General features: G+C 34.1%; 1 protein-coding gene across 1 annotated transcript; it reads right to left on the reverse strand.

The window, feature by feature from the left end:
* Positions 1–17,195: 17,195 nt before the first annotated feature.
* Positions 17,196–18,865, reverse strand: LOC139901617 (uncharacterized). Its single transcript, XM_071884310.1, has 3 exons — positions 18,497–18,865; positions 17,784–18,014; positions 17,196–17,723 (listed from the first exon to the last, which is right to left on the reverse strand). The coding sequence occupies exons 1-3, from the start codon at positions 18,863–18,865 to the stop codon at positions 17,406–17,408; spliced, it is 918 nt and encodes a 305-aa protein (XP_071740411.1). The 3' UTR covers positions 17,196–17,405.
* Between the last annotated feature and the right edge of the window lie 469 nt (positions 18,866–19,334).

The following is a 19,334-nucleotide window of genomic DNA, read 5'->3' on the forward strand; positions in this document are numbered from 1 at the left end:
ATCATACAAACATGGACTCCAAATCTTGTCCTTATTTTAGTATGCAACAGCGGAAGCTCTTAATATTCACCTGAGAATAAACATGCTTTAAACGTCAACAAAAATGTTGGTGAGTTATAGGTTTAACCTATATATATCAAATCGTAACAATAGACCACAAGATTTCATATTTCAATACACATCCCATACATAGAGATAAAAATCATTCATATGGTGAACACCTGGTAACCGACAATAACAAGATGCATATATAAGAATATCCCCATCATTCCGGGACACCCTTCGGATATGATATAAATTTCGAAGTACTAAAGCATCCGGTACTTGGGATGGGGTTTGTTAGGCCCAATAGATCTATCTTTAGGATTCGCGTCAATTAGGGTGTCTGTTCCCTAATTCTTAGATTACCAGACTTAATAAAAAGGGGCATATTCGATTTCGATAATTCAACCATAGAATGTAGTTTCACGTACTTGTGTCTATTTTGTAAATCATTTATAAAACCTGCATGTATTCTCATCCCAAAAATATTAGATTTTAAAAGTGGGACTATAACTCACTTTCACAGATTTTTACTTCGTCGGGAAGTAAGACTTGGCCACTGTTGATTCACGAACCTATAACAATATATACATATATATTAAAGTATGTTCAAAATATATTTACAACACTTTTAATATATTTTGATGTTTTAAGTTTATTGAGTCAGCTGTCCTCGTTAGTAACCTATAACTAGTTGTCCACAGTTAGATGTACAGAAATAAATCGATAAATATTATCTTGAATCAATCCACGACCCAGTGTATACGTATCTCAGTATTGATCACAACTCAAACTATATATATTTTGGAATCAACCTCAACCCTGTATAGCTAACTCCAACATTCACATATAGAGTGTCTATGGTTGTTCCGAAATATATATAGATGTGTCGACATGATAGGTCGAAACATTGTATACGTGTCTATGGTATCTCAAGATTACATAATATACAATACAAGTTGATTAAGTTATGGTTGGAATAGATTTGTTACCAATTTTCACGTAGCTAAAATGAGAAAAATTATCCAATCTTGTTTTACCCATAACTTCTTCATTTTAAATCCGTTTTGAGTGAATCAAATTGCTATGGTTTCATATTGAACTCTATTTTATGAATCTAAACAGAAAAAGTATAGGTTTATAGTCGGAAAAATAAGTTACAAGTCATTTTTGTAAAGGTAGTCATTTCAGTCGAAAGAACGACGTCTAGATGACCATTTTAGAAAACATACTTCCACTTTGAGTTTAACCATAATTTTTGGATATAGTTTCATGTTCATAATAAAAATCATTTTCTCAGAATAACAACTTTTAAATCAAAGTTTATCATAGTTTTTAATTAACTAACCCAAAACAGCCCGCGGTGTTACTACGACGGCGTAAATCCGGTTTTACGGTGTTTTTCGTGTTTCCAGGTTTTAAATCATTAAGTTAGCATATCATATAGATATAGAACATGTGTTTAGTTGATTTTAAAAGTTAAGTTAGAAGGATTAATTTTTGTTTGCGAACAAGTTTAGAATTAACTAAACTATGTTCTAGTGATTACAAGTTTAAAACTTCGAATAAGATAGCTTTATATGTATGAATCGAATGATGTTATGAACATCATTACTACCTTAATTTCCTTGGATAAACCTACTGGAAAAGAGAAAAATGGATCTAGCTTCAATGGATCCTTGGATGGCTCGAAGTTCTTGAAGCAGAATCATGACACGAAAACAAGTTCAAGTAAGATCATCACTTGAAATAAGATTGTTATAGTTATAGAAATTGAACCAAAGTTTGAATATGATTATTACCTTGTATTAGAATGATAACCTACTGTAAGAAACAAAGATTTCTTGAGGTTGGATGATCACCTTACAAGATTGGAAGTGAGCTAGCAAACTTGAAAGTATTCTTGATTTTATGAAACTAGAACTTTTGGAATTTATGAAGAACACTTAGAACTTGAAGATAGAACTTGAGAGAGATCAATTAGATGAAGAAAATTGAAGAATGAAAGTGTTTTTAGGTGTTTTTGGTCGTTGGTGTATGGATTAGATATAAAGGATATGTAATTTTGTTTTCATGTAAATAAGTCATGAATGATTACTCATATTTTTGTAATTTTATGAGATATTTCATGCTAGTTGCCAAATGATGGTTCCCACATGTGTTAGGTGACTCACATGGGCTGCTAAGAGCTGATCATTGGAGTGTATATACCAATAGTACATACATCTAAAAGCTGTGTATTGTACGAGTACGAATACGGGTGCATACGAGTAGAATTGTTGATGAAACTGAACGAGAATGTAATTGTAAGCATTTTTGTTAAGTAGAAGTATTTTGATAAGTGTATTGAAGTCTTTCAAAAGTTTATAAATACATATTAAAACACTACATGTATATACATTTTAACTGAGTCGTTAAGTCATCGTTAGTCGTTACATGTAACTGTTGTTTTGAAACCTTTAGGTTAACGATCTTGTTAAATGTTGTTAACCCAATGTTTATAATATCAAATGAGATTTTAAATTATTATATTATCATGATATTATGATGTACGAATATCTCTTAATATGATATATATACATTAAATGTCGTTACAACGATAAACGTTACATATATGTCTCGTTTCAAAATCATTAAGTTAGTAGTCTTGTTTTTACATATGTAGTTCATTGTTAATATAATTAATGATATGTTTACTTATCATAATATCATGTTAACTATATATATAACCATATATATGTCATCATATAGTTTTTTTTTACAAGTTTTAACGTTCGTGAATCACCGGTCAACTTGGGTGGTCAATTGTCTATATGAAACCTATTTCAATTAATCAAGTCTTAACAAGTTTGATTGCTTAACATGTTGGAAACATTTAATCATGTAAATATCAATCTCAATTAATATATATAAACATGGAAAAGTTCGGGTCACTACAGTACCTACCCGTTAAATAAATTTCGTCCCGAAATTTTAAGCTGTTGAAGGTGTTGACGAATCTTCTGGAAATAGATGCGGGTATTTCTTCTTCATCTGATCTTCACGCTCCCAGGTGAACTCGGGTCCTCTACGAGCATTCCATCGAACCTTAACAATTGGTATCTTGTTTTGCTTAAGTCTTTTAACCTCACGATCCATTATTTCGACGGGTTCTTCGATGAATTGGAGTTTTTCGTTGATTTGGATTTCATCTAACGGAATAGTGAGATCTTCTTTAGCAACACATTTCTTCAAATTCGAGACGTGGAAAGTGTTATGTACAGCCGCGAGTTGTTGAGGTAACTCAAGTCGGTAAGCTACTGGTCCGACACGATCAATAATCTTGAATGGTCCAATATACCTTGGATTTAATTTCCCTCGTTTACCAAATCGAACAACGCCTTTCCAAGGTGCAACTTTAAGCATGACCATATCTCCAATTTCAAATTCTATATCTTTTCTTTTAATGTCAGCGTAGCTCTTTTGTCGACTTTGGGCGGTTTTCAACCGTTGTTGAATTTGGATGATCTTCTCGGTAGTTTCTTGTATAATCTCCGGACCCGTAATCTGTCTATCCCCCACTTCACTCCAACAAATCGGAGACCTGCACTTTCTACCATAAAGTGCTTCAAACGGCGCCATCTCAATGCTTGAATGGTAGCTGTTGTTGTAGGAAAATTCTGCTAACGGTAGATGTCGATCCCAACTGTTTCCGAAATCAATAACACATGCTCGTAGCATGTCTTCAAGCGTTTGTATCGTCCTTTCACTCTGCCCATCAGTTTGTGGATGATAGGAAGTACTCATGTCTAGACGAGTTCCTAATGCTTGCTGTAATGTCTGCCAGAATCTTGAAATAAATCTGCCATCCCTATCAGAGATAATAGAGATTGGTATTCCATGTCTGGAGACGACTTCCTTCAAATACAGTCGTGCTAACTTCTCCATCTTGTCATCTTCTCTTATTGGTAGGAAGTGTGCTGATTTGGTGAGACGATCAACTATTACCCAAATAGTATCAAAACCACTTGCAGTCCTTGGCAATTTAGTGATGAAATCCATGGTAATGTTTTCCCATTTCCATTCCGGGATTTCGGGTTGTTGAAGTAGACCTGATGGTTTCTGATGCTCAGCTTTGACCTTAGAACACGTCAAACATTCTCCTACGTATTTAGCAACATCGACTTTCATACCCGGCCACCAAAAATGTTTCTTGAGATCCTTGTACATCTTCCCCGTTCCAGGATGTATTGAGTATCTGGTTTTATGAGCTTCTCTAAGTACCATTTCTCTCATATCTCCAAATTTTGGTACCCAAATCCTTTCAGCCCTATACCGGGTTCCGTCTTCCCGAATATTAAGATGCTTCTCCGATCCTTTGGGTATTTCATCCTTTAAATTTCCCTCTTTTAAAACTCCTTGTTGCGCCTCCTTTATTTGAGTAGTAAGGTTATTATGAATCATTATATTCATAGATTTTACTCGAATGGGTTCTCTATCCTTCCTGCTCAAGGCATCGGCTACCACATTTGCCTTCCCCGGGTGGTAACGAATCTCAAAATCGTAATCATTCAATAATTCAATCCACCTACGCTGCCTCATATTCAGTTGTTTCTGATTAAATATGTGTTGAAGACTTTTGTGGTCGGTATATATAATACTTTTGACCCCATATAAGTAGTTCCTCCAAGTCTTTAATGCAAAAACAACCGCGCCTAATTCCAAATCATGCGTCGTATAATTTTGTTCGTGAATCTTCAATTGTCTAGACGCATAAGCAATCACCTTCGTTCGTTGCATTAATACACAACCGAGACCTTGCTTTGATGCGTCACAATAAATCACAAAATCATCATTCCCTTCAGGCAATGACAATATAGGTGCCGTAGTTAGCTTTTTCTTCAATAACTGAAACGCTTTCTCTTGTTCATCATTCCATTCAAATTTCTTCCCTTTATGCGTTAATGCAGTCAAGGGTTTTGCTATTCTGGAAAAGTCTTGGATGAACCTTCTGTAGTAACCAGCTAGTCCTAAAAACTGGCGTATGTGTTTCGGAGTTTTCGGGGTTTCCCACTTTTCAACAGTTTCTATCTTTGCCGGATCCACCTTAATACCTTCTTTGTTCACTATGTGACCGAGGAATTGAACTTCTTCCAACCAAAATGCACACTTTGAAAACTTAGCGTACAATTCTTCCTTCCTCAATACTTCTAACACCTTTCTCAAATGTTCACCGTGTTCTTGGTCATTCTTTGAGTAAATAAGTATGTCATCAATGAAAACAATGACAAACTTGTCAAGGTATGGTCCACACACTCGGTTCATAAGGTCCATGAACACAGCTGGTGCATTAGTTAAACCAAACGGCATGACCATAAACTCGTAATGACCGTAACGTGTTCTGAAAGCAGTCTTTGGAATATCATCTTCTTTCACCCGCATTTGATGATACCCGGAACGTAAGTCAATCTTTGAATAAACAGACGAGCCTTGTAGTTGATCAAATAAGTCGTCGATTCTCGGTAGTGGGTAGCGGTTCTTGATGGTAAGTTTGTTCAACTCTCGGTAGTCGATACACAACCTGAATGTACCATCTTTCTTCTTGACAAACAAAACAGGAGCTCCCCACGGTGATGTGCTTGGTCGAATGAAACCACGCTCTAAAAGTTCTTGTAATTGGCTTTACAGTTCTTTCATCTCGCTGGGTGCGAGTCTGTAAGGAGCACGAGCTATTGGTGCAGCTCCTGGTACAAGATCTATTTGAAATTCAACGGATCGATGTGGGGGTAATCCCGGTAATTCTTTCGGAAATACATCGGGAAATTCTTTTGCAATGGGAACATCATTGATGCTCTTTTCTTCAGTTTGTACTTTCTCGACGTGTGCTAGAACAGCATAGCAACCTTTTCTTATTAGTTTTTGTGCCTTCAAATTACTAATAAGATGTAGCTTCGTGTTGCCCTTTTCTCCGTACACCATTAAGGGTTTTCCTTTTTCTCGTATAATGCGAATTGCATTTTTGTAACAAACGATCTCCGCTTTCACTTCTTTCAACCAGTCCATACCGATTATCACATCAAAACTCCCTAACTCTACTGGTATCAAATCAATCTTAAATGTTTCGCTAACCAGTTTAATTTCTCGATTCCGACATATATTATCTGCTGAAATTAATTTACCATTTGCTAATTCGAGTAAAAATTTACTATCCAAAGGCGTCAATGGACAACTTAATTTAGCACAAAAATCTCTACTCGTATAGCTTCTATCCGCACCCGAATCAAATAAAACGTAAGCAGATTTATTGTCAATAAGAAACGTACCCGTAACAAGCTCCGGGTCTTCCTGTGCCTCTACCGCATTAATATTGAAAACTCTTCCACGGCCTTGTCCATTCGTGTTCTCCTGGTTCGGGCAATTTCTAATAATGTGGCCTGGTTTTCCACATTTATAACAAACTACATTGGCATAACTTGCTCCGACACTACTTGCTCGGCCATTACTCGTTCCGACACCATTTGTTCCTTTCGTTCTATTAACCCCTGGTCCGTAGACCTCACACTTTGCCGCGCTATGACCATTTCTTTTACACTTGTTGCAAAATTTGGTGCAGAACCCCGAGTGATTCTTTTCACACCTTTGGCATAGCTGCTTCTGATTGTTGTTGTTGTTGCGGTTATTATTGTTGTTGGGATGATTGTTGTAGTTGCTGTTGTTGTTGTTGTTGTTGTTGGGACGTTTGTTGTAGTTGCGATTGATGTTGCGATTGTTGGGATAATTGTTGCGATTATTGTTGTAATTGCTGTTGTTGTTGTATTGGTGATTCTTATCACCGTTTTCCTCCCACTTTCTTTTGACTTGCTTCACATTGGCCTCTTCAGCAGTCTGTTCTTTAATTCTTTCTTCAATCTGGTTCACTAGTTTGTGAGCCATTCTACATGCCTGTTGTATGGAGGCGGGCTCATGTGAACTTATATCTTCTTGGATTCTTTCCGGTAATCCTTTCACAAACGCGTCGATCTTCTCTTCCTCATCTTCGAATGCTCCCGGACACAATAGGCACAATTCTGTGAATCGTCTTTCGTACGTGGTAATATCAAATCCTTGGGTTCGTAACCCTCTAAGTTCTGTCTTGAGCTTATTGACCTCGGTTCTGGGACGGTACTTCTCGTTCATCAAGTGCTTGAATGCTGACCACGGTAGTGCGTACGCATCATCTTGTCCCACTTGCTCTAGATAGGTATTCCACCATGTTAACGCAGAACCTGTGAAGGTATGCGTAGCGTACTTCACTTTGTCCTCTTCAGTACACTTACTTATGGCAAACACCGATTCAACCTTCTCGGTCCACCGTTTCAATCCGATCGGTCCTTCGGTTCCATCAAATTCCAAAGGTTTGCAGGCAGTGAATTCTTTGTAGGTGCATCCTACACGATTTCCTGTACTGCTAGATCCAAGGTTATTGTTGGTATGTAGCGCAGCCTGTACTGCGGCTATGTTTGAAGCTAGAAAAGGACGGAATTCCTCTTCATTCATATTCACGGTGTGTCGAGTAGTCGGTGCCATTTCCTTCAAAATAGTTAAATGGAACAAGTTAATCATACAGAATATTAAGAGTAGTTAATAGTATTTCGTAGCATAATATGAACTCATTTATAAAAGCTTTTTCTTCATATTAGCGTTTTATAAGTTTAAATTCGGGTAGTACCTACCCGTTAAGTTCATACTTAGTAGCTAATATACAATTCAACTACTACAATTCTATATGAAAAACTGATTATAATAATATTTCGCGTTCAAACTTTTATACAATATTTTACAAACTTACAATACCGCTTATTTTACATAAAGCATGAAATATAGCACACAATAACTTTGATACAAGATAGTTGTGAAGACAATTCTAGCTAGTACACAAGTCGTTCAGCAAAGGCAATAAAGACACGTAATGCATACGTCCAGAAACAAGTCATGCATTCTGGTTTTACTAGGACTACTTCCCATCCTTGGTCTTGTGCAACATAACCGTTATGGCCGTTGATAAGACAGCGTGTTGTAATGTCATCAAAGGGACGAGGGTTACGTAATGTCCAACAGTCCCGTAATAATCTAAAAACCTCATTTCTTACCCCAATTACCGACTCCGTCACTTGTGGAAACGTTTTGTTTAATAGTTGTAGCCCGATGTTCTTGTTCTCACTTTGGTGAGAAGCGAACATTACTAATCCGTAAGCATAACATGCTTCTTTATGTTGCATGTTAGCCGCTTTTTCTAAATCACGAAGTCCAATATTCGGATATATTGAGTCAAAATAATTTCTTAACCCGTTGCGTAAAATAGCATTTGGGTTCCCCGCAATATATGCGTCAAAGTAAACACATCGTAACTTATGGGTTTCCCAATGTGATATCCCCCATCTTTCAAACGAAAGTCTCTTATAAACCAAGACATTCTTGGAACGTTCTTCGAATGTCTTACAAACTGATCTCGCCTTAAATAGTTGTGCCGAAGAATTCTGGCCGACTCTAGACAAGATTTCATCAATCATGTCTCCGGGTAGGTCTCTTAAAATATTGGGTTGTCTATCCATTTTGTGTTTTTAAACTGTAAAATAGACAAGAGTTAGATTCATAAAAAAATACTTATTAATAAAAGCAATTTTTACATATATCATAAAGCATAAGAACACTATATTACATATATTACACCACACGAATACAACTATCTTATTCCGACTCGCTCATTTCTTCTTCTTCGGTTTTGGTTCGTTTTGCCAAGTTTCTAGGGATATATGATGTTCCCCTAATACGAGCCGTCGTTGTCCACATTGGTTTAGAAAAACCTGGTGGTTTAGAGGTTCCCGGGTCATTGTTACAACTTAAGGACTTCGGGGGTTGACGATACATATAAAGTTCATCGGGGTTGGAATTAGATTTCTCTATTTTTATGCCCTTTCCCTTATTATTTTCTTTTGCCTTTTTAAATTCAGTTGGGGTAATTTCTATAACATCATCGGAATTCTCGTTGGAATCCGATTCATCGGAGAATTGGTAATCCTCCCAATATTTTGCTTCCTTGGCGGAAACACCATTGACCATAATTAACTTTGGTCGGTTGGTTGAGGATTTTCTTTTACTTAACCGTTTTATTATTTCCCCCACCGGTTCTATTTCTTCATCCGGTTCCGATTCTTCTTCCGGTTCCGATTCTTCTTCCGGTTCCGACTCTTCTTCCGGTTCCTCTTCGGGAACTTGTGAATCAGTCCACAAATCATTCCAATTTACATTTGACTCTTCATTATTATTAGGTGAGTCAATGGGACTTGTTCTAGAGGTAGACATCTATCACATAATATCAAACACGTTAAGAGATTAATATATCACATAATATTCATATGTTAAAAATATATAGTTTCCAACAAAATGTTAAGCAATCATTTTTAAAGAAAACACGGTCGAAGTCCAGACTCACTAATGCATCCTAACAAACTCGATAAGACACACTAATGCAAATTTTCTGGTTCTCTAAGACCAACGCTCGGATACCAACTGAAATGTCCCGTTCTTATTGATTAAAAACGTTCCATATTAATTGATTTCGTTGCGAGGTTTTGACCTCTATATGAGACGTTTTTCAAAGACTGCATTCATTTTTAAAACAAACCATAACCTTTATTTCATAAATAAAGGTTTAAAAAGCTTTACGTAGATTATCAAATAATGATAATCTAAAATATCCTATTTACACACGACCATTACATAATGGTTTACAATACAAATATGTTACATCGAAATCAGTTTCTTGAATGCAGTTTTTACACAATATCATACAAACATGGACTCCAAATCTTGTCCTTATTTTAGTATGCAACAGCGGAAGCTCTTAATATTCACCTGAGAATAAACATGCTTTAAACGTCAACAAAAATGTTGGTGAGTTATAGGTTTAACCTATATATATCAAATCGTAACAATAGACCACAAGATTTCATATTTCAATACACATCCCATACATAGAGATAAAAATCATTCATATGGTGAACACCTGGTAACCGACAATAACAAGATGCATATATAAGAATATCCCCATCATTCCGGGACACCCTTCGGATATGATATAAATTTCGAAGTACTAAAGCATCCGGTACTTGGGATGGGGTTTGTTAGGCCCAATAGATCTATCTTTAGGATTCGCGTCAATTAGGGTGTCTGTTCCCTAATTCTTAGATTACCAGACTTAATAAAAAGGGGCATATTCGATTTCGATAATTCAACCCTAGAATGTAGTTTCACGTACTTGTGTCTATTTTGTAAATCATTTATAAAACCTGCATGTATTCTCATCCCAAAAATATTAGATTTTAAAAGTGGGACTATAACTCACTTTCACAGATTTTTACTTCGTCGGGAAGTAAGACTTGGCCACTGTTGATTCACGAACCTATAACAATATATACATATATATTAAAGTATGTTCAAAATATATTTACAACACTTTTAATATATTTTGATGTTTTAAGTTTATTGAGTCAGCTGTCCTCGTTAGTAACCTATAACTAGTTGTCCACAGTTAGATGTACAGAAATAAATCGATAAATATTATCTTGAATCAATCCACGACCCAGTGTATACGTATCTCAGTATTGATCACAACTCAAACTATATATATTTTGGAATCAACCTCAACCCTGTATAGCTAACTCCAACATTCACATATAGAGTGTCTATGGTTGTTCCGAAATATATATAGATGTGTCGACATGATAGGTCGAAACATTGTATACGTGTCTATGGTATCTCAAGATTACATAATATACAATACAAGTTGATTAAGTTATGGTTGGAATAGATTTGTTACCAATTTTCACGTAGCTAAAATGAGAAAAATTATCCAATCTTGTTTTACCCATAACTTCTTCATTTTAAATCCGTTTTGAGTGAATCAAATTGCTATGGTTTCATATTGAACTCTATTTTATGAATCTAAACAGAAAAAGTATAGGTTTATAGTCGGAAAAATAAGTTACAAGTCATTTTTGTAAAGGTAGTCATTTCAGTCGAAAGAACGACGTCTAGATGACCATTTTAGAAAACATACTTCCACTTTGAGTTTAACCATAATTTTTGGATATAGTTTCATGTTCATAATAAAAATCATTTTCTCAGAATAACAACTTTTAAATCAAAGTTTATCATAGTTTTTAATTAACTAACCCAAAACAGCCCGCGGTGTTACTACGACGGCGTAAATCCGGTTTTACGGTGTTTTTCGTGTTTCCAGGTTTTAAATCATTAAGTTAGCATATCATATAGATATAGAACATGTGTTTAGTTGATTTTAAAAGTTAAGTTAGAAGGATTAACTTTTGTTTGCGAACAAGTTTAGAATTAACTAAACTATGTTCTAGTGATTACAAGTTTAAAACTTCGAATAAGATAGCTTTATATGTATGAATCGAATGATGTTATGAACATCATTACTACCTTAATTTCCTTGGATAAACCTACTGGAAAAGAAAAAAATGGATCTAGCTTCAATGGATCCTTGGATGGCTCGAAGTTCTTGAAGCAGAATCATGACACGAAAACAAGTTCAAGTAAGATCATCACTTGAAATAAGATTGTTATAGTTATAGAAATTGAACCAAAGTTTGAATATGATTATTACCTTGTATTAGAATGATAACCTACTGTAAGAAACAAAGATTTCTTGAGGTTGGATGATCACCTTACAAGATTGGAAGTGAGCTAGCAAACTTGAAAGTATTCTTGATTTTATGAAACTAGAACTTTTGGAATTTATGAAGAACACTTAGAACTTGAAGATAGAACTTGAGAGAGATCAATTAGATGAAGAAAATTGAAGAATGAAAGTGTTTTTAGGTGTTTTTGGTCGTTGGTGTATGGATTAGATATAAAGGATATGTAATTTTGTTTTCATGTAAATAAGTCATGAATGATTACTCATATTTTTGTAATTTTATGAGATATTTCATGCTAGTTGCCAAATGATGGTTCCCACATGTGTTAGGTGACTCACATGGGCTGCTAAGAGCTGATCATTGGAGTGTATATACCAATAGTACATACATCTAAAAGCTGTGTATTGTACGAGTACGAATACGGGTGCATACGAGTAGAATTGTTGATGAAACTGAACGAGAATGTAATTGTAAGCATTTTTGTTAAGTAGAAGTATTTTGATAAGTGTATTGAAGTCTTTCAAAAGTGTATAAATACATATTAAAACACTACATGTATATACATTTTAACTGAGTCGTTAAGTCATCGTTAGTCGTTACATGTAACTGTTGTTTTGAAACCTTTAGGTTAACGATCTTGTTAAATGTTGTTAACCCAATGTTTATAATATCAAATGAGATTTTAAATTATTATATTATCATGATATTATGATGTACGAATATCTCTTAATATGATATATATACATTAAATGTCGTTACAACGATAAACGTTACATATATGTCTCGTTTCAAAATCATTAAGTTAGTAGTCTTGTTTTTACATATGTAGTTCATTGTTAATATAATTAATGATATGTTTACTTATCATAATATCATGTTAACTATATATATAACCATATATATGTCATCATATAGTTTTTTTTTACAAGTTTTAACGTTCGTGAATCACCGGTCAACTTGGGTGGTCAATTGTCTATATGAAACCTATTTCAATTAATCAAGTCTTAACAAGTTTGATTGCTTAACATGTTGGAAACATTTAATCATGTAAATATCAATCTCAATTAATATATATAAACATGGAAAAGTTCGGGTCACTACAAGCTGTCCTCGTTAGCAACCTACAACTAGTTGTCCACAGTTAGATGTATAGAAATAAATCGATAAATATTATCTTGAATCAATCCATGACCCAGTGTATACGTATCTCAGTATTGATCACAACTCAAACTATATATATTTTGGAATCAACCTCAACCCTGTATAGCTAACTCCAACATTCACATATAGAGTGTCTATGGTTGTTCCGAAATATATATAGATGTGTCGACATGATAGGTCGAAACATTGTATACGTGTCTATGGTATCTCAAGATTACATAATATACAATATAAGTTGATTAAGTTATGGTTGGAATAGATTTGTTACCAATTTTCACGTAGCTAAAATGAGAAAAATTATCCAATTTTGTTTTACCCATAACTTCTTCATTTTAAATCCGTTTTGAGTGAATCAAATTGCTATGGTTTCATATTGAACTCTATTTTATGAATCTAAACAGAAAAAGTATAGGTTTATAGTCGGAAAAATAAGTTACAAGTTGTTTTTGTAAAGGTAGTCATTTCAGTCGAAAGAACGACGTCTAGATGACCATTTTAGAAAACATACTTCCACTTTGAGTTTAACCATAATTTTTGGATATAGTTTCATGTTCATAATAAAAATCATTTTCTCAGAATAACAACTTTTAAATCAAAGTTTATCATAGTTTTTAATTAACTAACCCAAAACAGCCCGCGGTGTTACTACGACGGCGTAAATCCGATTTTACGGTGTTTTCGTGTTTCCAGGTTTTAAATCATTAAGTTAGCATATCATATAGATATAGAACATGTGTTTAGTTGATTTTAAAAGTCAAGTTAGAAGGATTAACTTTTGTTTGCGAACAAGTTTAGAATTAACTAAACTATGTTCTAGTGATTACAAGTTTAAACCTTCGAATAAGATAGCTTTATATGTATGAATTGAATGATGTTATGAACATCATTACTACCTTAAATTCCTTGGATAAACCTACTGGAAAAGAGAAAAATGGATCTAGCTTCAACGGATCCTTGGATGGCTCGAAGTTCTTGAAGCAGAATCATGACACGAAAACAAGTTCAAGTAAGATCATCACTTGAAATAAGATTGTTATAGTTATAGAAATTGAACCAAAGTTTGAATATGATTATTACCTTGTATTAGAATGATAACCTACTGTATGAAACAAAGATTTCTTGAGGTTGGATGATCACCTTACAAGATTGGAAGTGAGCTAGCAAACTTGAAAGTATTCTTGATTTTATGTAACTTCAACTTGTAGAATATATGAAAAACACTTAGAACTTGAAGATAGAACTTGAGAGAGATCAATTAGATGAAGAAAATTGAAGAATGAAAGTGTTTGTAGGTGTTTTTGGTCGTTGGTGTATGGATTAGATATAAAGGATATGTAATTTTGTTTTCATGTAAATAAGTCATGAATGATTACTCATATTTTTGTAATTTTATGAGATATTTCATGCTAGTTGCCAAATGATGGTTCCCACATGTGTTAGGTGACTCACATGGGCTGCTAAGAGCTGATCATTGGAGTGTATATACCAATAGTACATACATCTAAAAGCTGTGTATTGTACGAGTACGAATACGGGTGCATACGAGTAGAATTGTTGATGAAACTGAACGAGGATGTAATTGTAAGCATTTTTGTTAAGTAGAAGTATTTTGAAGTCTTTCAAAAGTGTATAAATACATATTAAAACACTACATGTATATACATTTTAACTGAGTCGTTAAGTCATCGTTAGTCGTTACATGTAAGTGTTGTTTTGAAACCTTTAGGTTAACGATCTTGTTAAATGTTGTTAACCCAATGTTTATAATATCAAATGAGATTTTAAATTATTATATTATCATGATATTATCATGTATGAATATCTCTTAATATGATATATATACATTAAATGTCTTTACAACGATAATCGTTACATATATGTCTCGTTTAAAAATCATTAAGTTAGTAGTCTTGTTTTTACATATGTAGTTCATTGTTAATATACTTAATGATATGTTTACTTATCATAGTATCATGTTAACTATATATATATCCATATATATGTCATCATATAGTTTTTACAAGTTTTAACGTTCGTGAATCACCGGTCAACTTGGGTGGTCAATTGTCTATATGAAACATATTTCAATTAATCAAGTCTTAACAAGTTTGATTGCTTAACATGTTGGAAACATTTAATCATGTAAATATCAATCTCAATTAATATATATAAACATGGAAAAGTTCGGGTCACCACACCGGTTGCACCCAAAATGGCCCGGATACACCCCGTAACCGTATGGATGCATCCTGCAACCGTACGAGAGCTGTTCATCAGCACCAGGTCGCTGTTTTCGTCATTTTGAGCCCCAAATCTCGTTTTTGCACTGTTTTGACACTACAAATCACTTAGAAAACATATATATGTCATATACAAATGTTTTCTAACATCTATGGGTGTTTATAACACCTCAAAATACCATTTTGATTTCAAAACCCATTTTCTATAAAACTTTAACAAAATCATCAAATTCAATTCGATTTGGACATGAAATTGTTTGTAAATACCTTGTTTAAGCTACCGAAATCACAAGGAATGATTTCCCAACTTCAATTTGACACAAAAATGAGAATTAAAGATTAGGGTTTGGGTGTAGTGATGAAGGAGAGAGCGAGCAGTGAGTTTTTGGGAAAAATATCTCAAATGAATGAGATACAGATATTAAAAGGGTTTAAAACTCATACCCCACAACACACGGGTATTTATCAGTTATTCGAAACTCAAAATATTTAATAACTTATTCATTTTAAGTCCAATTCACAAAAGGAAATATGTTCTGTGACCCTTGTCACAAAACCCACATTATACCATACACAATAATTATAAAACACATAATTATTAAAATCACTATATTAGCACATAAGGGTAAATGGGTCATTACTACTAGGCCCAAAGCGAGGATGTTACACGAAGTACTCCACGATTTACCACGAAAAATATTTTCATTCCGAAATCTCCATATATAAAATGCACTTGTCCATTCAACCACTTGCCAAACCTTTTTCTCGAATGAAGATGTCTTAGCCGATGTGTTTCCTTTGAGAATTGCAGCTACACTAAAGTTTGTGAAATTACCAAGTCCCCACCAATTAAATACTCGAACCCAAATATCCAAAGCATGCGAACAAAATACGAATGTGTGATCAGTGGACTCCAAGTCGTCATCACAAAGGGGGCATCTAATACTATGTAAATCGATACCTCTTTTGCAAGTTCAACTCGGACAGGGAGCCGTTTCTTGATTAGCCGCCAAACGAATATTTCAATTTTTTTGGTACTAGACTGTTTCGAAGTGTAGCCTCTTAAACCCTGCTCGATGCCAATATAACCTCATCAATAACACATGACAGTTTCTTCACAGTAAACATGTTGTTCCCTGCTAGGTTCCACGCCCACTCATCACCTAGATTACAATTGAAACTGAAATCGATAATAGCAGTATTGATCTTCTCCAATTCACCTGCTTCTCGACCAGCAGGTTCACGGACCCAATTCTACAGCAGCGATATAGAACCTCCTTCGATGCAAATTGCAAGGCTCCATGCGATTGAGGGAGATTTTTGCAAATTTGTTTTTTATTTTGAACGACAAATGATTTTATTAAATACTCCATAGCCTCTAGCAAGAAATTAGAAAAAAAGGCATTTTGCAAAAGAGATATTTTGCAAATTTATTTTTTTTTGGACAAATTGTGTTATTTACTTATAAAATGAGTGTTTTGGTGATCAGTCCATATTTATATCAATTAATTTTTTATTATAGTTGTTTATATAATACGGAGTAATTAACTATTACTTCGTATTTATTTAAACGAATCAACTCTAGTCGAACTTAAACTTGTATACTATCAAACGACTCGAACTTGTGCTTAATATATTAAACTCGAAACTAACCGAGCTGAAGCTCTTTAAAACTTAAATGGGTCCAGCTTTGGGCTAGTCAAACTTGTATCGATTCTTTTACATCCGGTCCGGTTAATATTATATTAAGATTTAAGTGTTAAAAGGTATTTAACAGAGTATAATTTTTTGATATGTCAGTTCTGCTTTTAACATCTCTTTTTTGAGTTAGAAAACGTCATGTGCAAAAGTGTCAACATCATGTATCTTGGTTGAAGCTCAAACTTTAAAAGTACACTACCAAGTGAAAAATGACTTTCATAATCATAAACAAAACAAATTAATAAAAGAAAACAAACAAGTTTTTTATAAAAGCCTACCCATAGTTTATTTTGATTTTCTTTTTCCTCTTTTCTGCACAAATCTAATCCTTTTCTTTTACGGTAAAAGTGTAAAACGGATGAAACTCGAACTTACATAATTTAACTAATTATACTAATACTAAGTACTAAAAAAAGTAATAAGAACAAGCTTAAAGTCTTAAACCCACAACCCCTACCTACTAGGGTAAAACGACAAAAAGACTCGACCCCACTAACCCTTAGCTATTTTATGGCTAAACCCCTAATGAAAAACTCGAACACCTAATAGTTTAGATGCTCGAGTTATGAGACTCGAACCCCTAACTATGAGTACACAAATCTAATAACTGCTTCCTAGCTTCAACAATTTCATCAAAGAAATCATCAAGTTGCACAATCATATTTTCAACTCCACATTGCAACCCAAGAAAACAACTTTTTAACTTTTCAACCCTTTCACTTATATCTAATTCCATTCCAGTCCCTCTAATTCTTTCAAGCTCTGTTTTCAATTCTTCAATAGCACTTCTTGCATTCCAAAACTCATATAGCAAAACACCATTCTGACCATCTTCATTCTCCATCACTTTTTCATGTAACCTTGATGCCGAAACCATGAAACCCGACCAGAAAACCGTCTTATTTTCGCTATAATTCGTGTCGTTATTCCCATGACAAGATGTAGCAAAACTTGTTACAGGTGAGCAGTAGACTAAACCACTTAACAGGATCATCAAAAGCAACGAATTCATGTTTCGTAATGCGAAAAGAACTCCTCTAAATCCATTGAATCCATTAAATTTCGATTCCATCAATACGTTTTTATCGAAATTCATCATCAATGGTTGAATTCTTGTTCTGATCAATCCCCTGTTTTCTTCCTCCAATCCAACTCTCTCCCTTTGACACCCATTGATCATTCTAATAACCTGTAAAAATATCATAACAAAATCAATATTTCCACAAGTTACATAAACTTACACTTTTTTTTATAAGCTAAATAAAGTTTTTTTAAGACAGACTATTCGGGAAAGGAGGGTATTCAGGTTGTGTTATTTCGTGAACGTTTTTAACCTTTTTTCTAGATTATTTTAAGATAAATATATATATATTTTTAAATTTGAATTTGTGACTTTTTGTAAGGATCACCTTAAGATGGCTAAAAAAATCAATTTGATAGCAAAATATTTTACATTTGACTATGTTACCCCTACATGACATCATCACGGACTTTATAATGTCAAAGTATAACTGTCAAATTAATAGTTATAGAGAGTACTAAATAAAATCGCACTTTGTGGCAAGATTCACAAGTGTGACTTGTTTGGAATATTTGTAACAAATTAATTAGTCAATTTTGATGGTACAGATCATCAATCACGATAATTCATTGACGAATTATATGAATTACCTGGCGGGCAATTTGCGGGTTTAAAAAGTGGTGATTTTCGAGGGTGGTAGCGATTGTGATGGCGGCAGAGTAATAATTTTCCATGTTGGTTATGCCGGATTTAATAACGTGACAAACTTCCCAAAGACGGGCACTTTCGTCCATATATTCATCGAGCCATTTTTCGCCAACGGGCAGATGAAGTTTTTGGACAACAACAATGAGTTGAGAATGAAAAGATTGTAAAGAAGAAAGTACATGTTGAAGAAAATGGATTGACATGAAATTATGGGCATGAAATGATCGAAAAAGATCGTCTAGACCTTGTGTTAGGAAGTTATAGAATCCGTTAACGGAGGTGGCCGCAGCAGCGGTGGAAGAACGGTGCATGGTGGTGGCGAATGGTGGTTTGGAGTTAAAGTGAGAAAAAAGGTGATGGAGATTTTGGGGTATATAAATGGGTAGGGGAAGGACAAAAAGCGAGTAACTTGGGGCTAAAAGCTACCAGAATTTTTTTATGGATGTTGGAATTATAAATTTAATATTTTTAATGATATTTGTAAATATCGTAAGACTTATGTAAGTAGAGAGAGAGATAGTTGTTTCAAATATTATAAAGAATGATGACTAGTTTGAAACAAAATATTTTCTAGTAGTGATTTATAAGACGACCAAATAGTGTTGTATTATTTCTAGTTCTAAAATAGACGTTTTATGTGTTACACGGATTATTATAGGTTGACTCAAATTCAATTTCAATTGTAGATCGAGTCTATTAAAGTTTTCTAGGATACCTGTACTCTATAAATAATGTCTATTATCACTTTATTATCAATAATACTTACGAGATTTTATTATA

Source organism: Rutidosis leptorrhynchoides, chromosome 3, assembly GCF_046630445.1.
Source record: "Rutidosis leptorrhynchoides isolate AG116_Rl617_1_P2 chromosome 3, CSIRO_AGI_Rlap_v1, whole genome shotgun sequence".
Lineage (NCBI taxonomy): Eukaryota > Viridiplantae > Streptophyta > Magnoliopsida > Asterales > Asteraceae > Rutidosis > Rutidosis leptorrhynchoides.

Coding starts and splice junctions, on each gene's coding strand:
- LOC139901617 (XM_071884310.1), bottom strand. CDS start 18,865: ATGCACCGTTCTTCCACCGCTGCTGCGGCCACCTCCGTTAACGGATTC. Junction 18,015..18,496: donor ACCCGCAAATTGCCCGCCAG/GTAATTCATATA, acceptor ATATTTTTACAG/GTTATTAGAATGATCAATGG. Junction 17,724..17,783: donor GTTTAGTCTACTGCTCACCT/GTAACAAGTTTT, acceptor AGCGAAAATAAG/ACGGTTTTCTGGTCGGGTTT.